General features: G+C 32.7%; 1 protein-coding gene across 3 annotated transcripts in view; it reads right to left on the bottom strand.

Moving 5' to 3' along the window:
- LOC106469804 (lachesin-like) overlaps positions 1–8,516 on the bottom strand; it is a 34,223-nt gene that overhangs the window by 15,522 nt on the left and 10,185 nt on the right. For all 3 annotated transcript variants that reach the window (XM_022398364.1, XM_022398365.1, XM_013930314.2), the window contains exons 3-4: positions 8,221–8,376; positions 2,674–2,802 (exon numbers count right to left, since the gene is read on the bottom strand). In XM_022398364.1, the coding sequence (XP_022254072.1) occupies positions 2,674–2,802; positions 8,221–8,376 (285 nt within the window). The remainder of the gene's footprint in view (positions 1–2,673; positions 2,803–8,220; positions 8,377–8,516) is intronic.

The raw sequence follows: 8,516 nt of genomic DNA, 5'->3' as shown, positions 1-8,516 counted from the left end.
AAAACAGTAGCTTGCTGTCATTATTCTCATGTACATATATATTCGTGTTATAAAATATAGAGACGTTCATTAAAACAGTAGCTTGCTGTCATTATTCTCATGTACATATATATTCGTGTTATAAAATATAGAGACGTTCATTAAAACAGTAGCTTGCTGTCATTATTCTCATGTACATATATATTCATGTTATAAAATATAGAGACGTTCATTAAAACAGTAGCTTGCTGTCATTATTCTCATGTACAACACGAATATATATACACATGAGAGTAATGACAGCAAGCTACTGTTTTAACGAACGTCTCTATATTTTATCAGCTACTGTGTTGTGGAGTATTCCAGGGTTACTGTGACAAAATACACCTACAGAGAAAAACTTCCTTCGTGTGACGAACTTTTGGTTCAATTAAGGAGATCCCAAAACATAAGTATTATGAGAAATTATTCGTGAGTTTGTACACAAATTAATTATTTTAATATTCTAATGTATAGCAGCCTAGGCCAGCACGTGGAACGAATCATAATTACTTTGTTCATATGTCCAAGTAACAGCAAATGTAACATTAACATCTTTAGACGATTTCTAGATGGACGAAATAAGTTATATTTATTACTCTAATGTTAATTTCTCTAACATATCTGCCAAAATGTTAAATAAATATGTATTTAGTATGAGGACTATTTTACACTGTTAGTTTACATATGGATTTAGAACTAACCTAAATCTCTCAAGCTGGTTGAACTGTGAGATAAACTATTGGTATAGCTGGTTGAACCTTGTGATAAACTATTGGTATAGCTGGTTGAACCGTGATATAAACTATTGGAATAGCTGGTTGAACCTTGTGATAAACTATTAGTATAGCTGGTTGAACCTTGTGATAAACTATTGGAATAGCTGGTTGAATCTTCCAATAGTTTATCACACGTTTCAACCAGCTATTCCAATAGTTTATCACAAGGTTCAACCAGCTATTCCAATAGTTTATCACACGGTTCAACCAACTATTCCAATAGTTTATCACACGGTTAAACCAGATATTCCAATAGTTTATCACACGGTTCAACCAGCTATTTCAATAGTTTATCACACGGTTCAACCAGCTATACTAATAGTTTATCACAAGGTTCAACCAGCTATTCCAATAGTTTATCACACGGTTCAACCAGCTATTCCAATAGTTTATCACAATAGCTGGTTGAAACGTGTGATAAACTATTGGAATAGCTGGTTGAACCTTGTGATAAACTATTGGAATAGCTGGTTTAACCTTGTGATAAACTATTGAAATAGCTAATTGAACCGTGTGATAAATTATTGGAATAGCTGGTTGAACCGTGTGATAAATTATTGGAATAGCTGGTTGAACCGTGTGATAAACTATTGGAATAGCTGGTTGAACCGTGTGATAAGCTATTGGAATAGCTGGTATTTAAAATACTCTGGTTTATAATAGTAACTGTTTTATAATATAAACTAGTATTATCGTAATCAGTCTAGAAATGATTATCTGCCTTTCCATCTGTATAAATGGAACATGTATAATCCACTAGAGGGCTTTAAGACACAGAAATTAAACCTCATATAATCCTTAGGAGATATTACCCACTAGGCCTTAAAATTTAATGTATTCATTACTTGTTCACATTTCTAACGGTGGATTCATCGTAATAATTATGAACACTATAAGAAGTAAGGAGTAAACCTACCTGACGAAAATAGAATAGGGGAAAAAATCCTTTTATGAATAAGAATTGTGGATTAAACTTTACCGAATTACAGACACACACATATTCCTTATATGCTAGATTTAATCGTCATAGTACAACAACAACAACATTATATAAGCGTCAACAGTAAAGTTTTATTTTTATACAGCTGCTTTACAATAAGCATACCGCTGTTTTGGGTACAATTACTTCTCTTACGAAATACATCATAACAGAATAACCAGCGCAATCATTTTCAACAGAGCATGAGAAATATGCGTGGATTATTTCTGGCCTAGGCTTCACTCTTCTTTTGTAAAGTTACAAAAAAAAAACGGCAGGATAAAAAAACTTATTATAAAAGTGAGCAATTAAATGACTTTACGTCTCCAGTAAAACAACCTGTAGTTGAAGCTATGGTTAACACTGATAAAGATAAAAAACCCGTAGTTGAAGCTATGGTTAACACTGATAAAGATAAAGAACCCATAGTTGAAGCTATGGTTAACACTGATAAAGATAAACAACCCGTAGTTGAAGCTATGGTTAACATTGATAAAGATGTAATATTATAGATGTAATAAACATAAAATGTTCAAGTATTGGATAAGTTTTGGAGCTTCAGTCACGTCGCTAATTCCATGCTTTTACTGTTTCTATCAAATATTCTGTAAGATTACATTTATACTCCTGTACGAGAGAATTTATAAAAATACATGTCAATAAAAAAATTATAAAAAGGAAGCAAATAACACTCGTCATAAGTAACTAAATGGGATTTTCTTAGCGCGTGTCCACTGCGATCACTTACAATATCAGTTCGCTAAGTATGTTTTTTTTTAATTAACACTCTGAACCAATGCTCTAAAGATATAAGAGTTGTAAAACATGGTCTAGATTAGACTATAATTTTGGATCTAACATTTCGATTGCAAATCAGAATTGTAAATGATAACTCACATTTCACATTAAGCAAGATCCTTTTGCTAACAGAAGGTTGCACCTGGTTTGAGGCTATACAAAGATAGGCTCCCATGTGTGTTCTTTTGACGTGGTTGATGTCCAGAGTATCTCCCACGACCTTGGTAACTGTAATACATGATGATTAAAACATCTTTGCTAGATCGAAATAATTGTCTTAATAACGATTAAACAGAACGATTACCATTTTAAGTACATTTTAATTAAATAAAAATCTATTAACGGCTAGGGTTCCTGTTCACGAGAATACCGAAATTCAAAATATGCGAAGAAAAAATACTGTTACTAAACGCAGCTTGCATGGTGATTTAATAAAGAAAAAACACGTTTCATAAATATTTTAACGTCATTCTATGAAAAATACAGAAATACTACTTATTGTAATAAATTACCTCTGGGAACGTTCTGTTGGTAACGTTGACCACAACATTGCAGGCTAAAGGAACAGCCTTTGTTAAATTTTGTTGATTTTTTACTTTATTTGAATTGAACGTTCAGCTTGGTTACTATCAAAGATTAATAAATCTTAATCCTGTTATCAGCAGGATTAATCAGTCTTATTCCTCTTAATTTTCTTCACAGCAGGATTAATCTATCTTAATCCTAATATAAACAGGATTAAGCAATTCAATTTTAACCCAATTATAAGCAGAATGTATCAATATTAACACTGTTTTCAGCAGGATTAACCAGTCTTTATCGTATTATAAACAGGATTAATCAAACTTAATCCTGTTATTATGAGGATTACCTTGGCTAATCTCGCTTCTGATGTGTGATGCAGGAAAACCTAATTACAGTAGAAATTGTTCGAGAAAAAAGGATATAAAAAAACTTTGTATTCTTATATGTATAACACATAAAGAAATATAACATGATCTCAACTTCTAACTAAAAATTACAAATGATTAATAGTTTTTGACGAGAATAACCTATGACTTTAATTGTAGGTAATGAATCTTTCTTCACTGACTGGTATTTAGGCCTACATCATATACAACATCAACGTTTTTATTTTTTTTATTGGAGGGGTAAGAACATTGAAAATTACATTATATAATAACGTGAAAAAGAGCTATCAAGACTAGCGAGCTTATTTTGAAAACTTTTGTGACCTTAGTATCACATAAAGCCTAATGTACTGATTATACACAGATCCTTTGCAGTGTCATTTGAAGCCGACTAACTCTGCGAAATAACAAGATTGGATCGTGAAATAAGTAATCTGTTGTCTAAACTTAATTAAGATATGTAATTAAGACACTCAAGCACTTCGTCACAAAGAACTATAGATACAAATTTTAGGATATATCGCCTCTGATTTCATCTGTGATAGAAATACACTCAACAGAAGAAGCTACTACGAGTAAAGTATAGAGAAAAAAAAACGATCATTCTCAAGTGTGTAGTAAACTTATTAAGCACCATTTCAAGACTTTCACACAAGCTCCAATAATAACTAGTTCAACTGATTCATTCTCAAGTGTGTAGTAAACTTATTAAGCACCATTTCAAGACTTTCACACAAGCTCCAATAATAATTATTTCAACTGATTTATTCTCAAGTGTGTAGTAAACTTATTAAGCACCATTTTAAGACTTTCACACAAGCTCCAATAATAATTCACCAGTAATCACATTCGCTGAACAGACTGAAGTTTTAATATACGAACAGATTACTACAAACTGTTAATTTCTACTAACAGTAGCCAATTACTTAAACGATCTCTGAGACGATATACCGAATCATAAACTCACTTTTGCTAACACGTGTTTGAGATTATATCTTATTTTATAATCCGGTTATAGACCTTGAGATTAAACTCAGTAAATCCAACTAGAAACCAGAAGGAAACTTATTACTTTCCATTGAACGAGGAAAGGTTACTACCAAGCTTCTCTGTGAAACCTGTTATGAGTAAAGTCAAGCATAGTAAATAGTATAGAGTATCATAAAAATAAATATCAGTTAGTTTGAGAAAAGTAGGACAAGGACAGAGACTAGTAGTGGTTTGGCCAATGTTCATCGTTAGATGTAACCATCTCACAATAGGTTACAAGATTTAGATCATGTTCACTTAAATTTAACAATGTTATGTTGAATTAAGTTGACCCTAAATGTAACCATCTTACATTAAGTAGGAGTTCGTGTTAAGTGTGAGATTAGGAGTGGTCACCTATATAGGTAGCTATATTACCTTAAGTGGGAGTTTGTGATATTTGGGCTATGTACCTTCCTAAATGTAACCATGATATCCTAGGTTGGAGTTCTGTTCACCCATAAGATAATCTTGTTATTTTGATTGGAACTTACTTGAATTATATTCACTGACAAACCTAACCATGCTGCCTTAATTACGAGGTTAATTTTTAACCATGCCGCCTTAATTAGGAGGTTAATTTTTAACCATGTTGCCTTAATTAGGAGGTTAATTTTTAACCATGCTGCCTTAATTAGGAGGTTAATTTTTAACCATGTTGCCTTAATTAAGAGGTTGATTTTTAACTATGCTGCTTTAATTAGGAGGTTAATTTTTAACCATGCTTCCTTAATTACGAGGTTAATTTATGCTTCCTACTTGAAGTTTTACTTACTTTACTTGGACTCTTCCAGACGTCGCCATTTTATCGTAGGTGGAAATACGTTATTTAGTTCGCATTCGTCTCAAAATGTAACCACATTGTATTAAGTGAGAATGTGTGGAAATTGGAACCTGAAGGCTTTATTGATTAATATTTTTTTAGTATTAAGAATAAAAAACAAAAACGACGTGTTTTGGGCTCAATGAAAGATAAACATCTTTATTATATAGTTCAGAGGAATAGTTTGGTAAAACAGTTATCGCCCTAGCTATCACCATAGTTACCTTTAACAATTATCTCTCTAGTTACCACCATAGTTACCTTTAACAGATATCTCCCTAGCTATCACCATAGTTACCTTGAACAGTTATCGCCCTAGCTATCACCATAGTTACCTTTAACAATTATCTCCCCAGCTATCACCATAGTTACCTTTAACAGATATCTCCCTAGCTATCACCATAGTTACCTTGAACAGTTATCGCCCTAGCTATCACCATAGTTACCTTTAATATTTATCTCCCTAGCTATCACCATAGTTACCTTTAACAGTTATCTCCCTAGCTATCACCATAGTTACCTTTAACAGATATCTCCCTAGTTATCATCATACTTACCTTTAACAGTTATTCCCCTAGCTATCACCATAGTTACCTTTAACAGTTATCTCCCTAGCTATCACCATAGTTACCTTTAACAGTTATCTCCCTAGCTATCACCATAGTTACCTTTAACAGTTATCACCATACTTACCAAAATTAGTTGGCTGATATATTTAATAAAGATTTTATATTTCATTGTGCCAAATAATTTTTTTCTTATTTAACTTTTAATATAGTAACATAATGTTCCTGAAAAGAACTTATGTCATTGTTAGTGTTGGAATATTTCTTTTAGTTTGTTTACAATAGCATATTAATTATTTGGGTGCTATTACATCATTTCACGTAGTGAACCAGGGCATTTTATTCCTGAAAATCTTTTATTTTCACCTAATTTTCCTTCTTGTGATTCTACCAATTTAATAGAAATAATTGACATTATTTTCATTACGGCCAACTCAGTAAATCTACGTGTAAAGTGTTAAAAAGCAATTGTAAGTGTATTGAAGTACCGTGTAAAGTGTTAAACAACAATTGTAAGTCTATTAAATTACCGTGTAAAGTGTTAAACAACAATTGTAAGTCGATTAAATCAGCGCGTAAAGTGTTAAACAACAATTGTAAGTCGATTAAATAAGCGTGTAAAGTGTTAAACAACAATTGTAAGTCGATTAAATAAACGTGTATAGTGTTAAACAACAATTGTAAGTCGATTAAATTACCGTGTAATTCTTAAACAACAATTATAAGTCGATTAAATAAACTTGTAAAGTGTTAAACAACAATTGTAAGTGTATTGAATTACCGTGTAAAGTGTTAAACAAAAATACTGCTCGCGAGATGGACTATTTCTGGTAAAAAATATATTAAAGTTTTAAGTAGCATCAAATAAGTTCGTTAAATTATTTACAAAAAAAACATTCAAGAGTTAGAATATTTCAAGTAACATTTTAAATTTATAGCCGAAAAAGAAACAACACTTATAAACATTTAAAGTGAAAGTTCCAAACTGCTTTCTGCTATGTTATCAAAGTAAACAATTTCGGTTGTTTGTGTGTTGTTAAAACGCAAAGCTATACAACATGCTATCTGTGTTGTGCCCACAACTGGTATTAGAACCCAGTTTTTAGCATTGTAAGCCTTCAGACTTACCGCTGAGTCGGTGGAAGGCTTAGAGTGAACAAATCCACCAGTTAACGATTTATTTGTTTATTTGTAATTAAGCACAAAGCTACACAATGGGCTATCTGTGCTCTGCCCACCACGGGTATCGAAACCCGGATTTTAGCGTTGTAAGTCCACAGACATACCGCTGTGCCACTGGGGGGCCCAGTTAACGAGATAAAAATCGGTTAAGAAAAACTGTAATCTGTAAAGAAACAATGACGTGTCTAGGGTAACAAGGGCATTGTTTCATTTTTGTAACACGTATACAGGATGATATTGTTCAGAAATACACGTTTATTTCTGCGATGTTGTCTACCTAATATTAAGTACTATGTATTGGCTGCTACATGACAAAGCGGAGAGAGAATTCTTTATCGAAAGTTCGCTTAACAACGGGAATAGGCGGTAAAGTAATTGACCATTTCCGTTATACACAAACAAACTTCGAACCGAAATCCACATTTAGGAGGGAGAGGGAATGCATCCACCAAACAAGAGCACTATATCAAAATTGTTCTAGGTCAGCTTTTTGATTCGGTGTCCAGCAAGAGCTTCCTTAATAAAACTAACACTTCATTGGTTCTCTTTGTGTGACGGCAAGACAGCTCGTGCTGATAATGTGCAACTTGCGGTCAGCTCCAATAATAAAACAGTCAAATGGACAGATCAAGGCCAATCACATGAGCTTCTAATTACGTAACGCCGACACATTTGTCCGTGTTTCCGCTTTTTTGTGTGTGTGTGTGTTGAGCTTATAAAAGCTACCACATCTTAGACCAATTGAGTCTATTACAGACTCGTTTGAAGACGGTAATTATAGAACATTAACTGTCGGGTAAAGATCCCTTACTGATGGCATCTCCATCACTTTCTGGTCGCTCCTATTGTTGACCTGAAAAAAGCGCTTATAATAAAAACAGAAAAAAATACATAGCTTAATGTGAGGAAAAGGAGGGGTAATTTCGGTAATAGACACAGTTTTATAAAGATTAAGTAAGGTCAAAGTGGTTTAAGGATTAGTTAGGAAGAGTTGAAAGTTGAATATGAAGTTTTTGTTTTGTTTTGTATCCTTGACAAAGATTATGTAGTAGGTTTACTTCGTGTAAGTCATCTATTTAGGAAAAAAACATCTGTTCTTGATGAGATAATCACTTAAATAAGTTCAAAATCTCACCTTTCTTCTTTCCCAGAATGATCTCCTGGTTATCTTCTCGTCTCCATGTTATATTTGGGGTAGGAATCCCCGATGCCCGGCACTGTAAAGTCACGTGACTTCCCTCCTTGACTTCTCTATCAGAACTGGTAATGTCTTCGTCGATTTTGGGCGGCACTAGGAACAACATATCGAAATATTTGATCAGGTTTTGTAAAATACAAATATATATATATATAGATCAGGTTTTGTAAAATACAAATATACATATATATATATATAGATGTAGGTTTAGTAAATATATATATATATATATA

This window comes from Limulus polyphemus, unplaced genomic scaffold (genome assembly GCF_000517525.1).
Source record: "Limulus polyphemus unplaced genomic scaffold, Limulus_polyphemus-2.1.2 Scaffold3663, whole genome shotgun sequence".
In the NCBI taxonomy this organism is placed as follows: Eukaryota; Metazoa; Arthropoda; class Merostomata; order Xiphosura; family Limulidae; genus Limulus; species Limulus polyphemus.
Note: the sequence above shows the minus strand (reverse complement) of the source record. Positions and strands in the feature narration are given on the sequence as shown.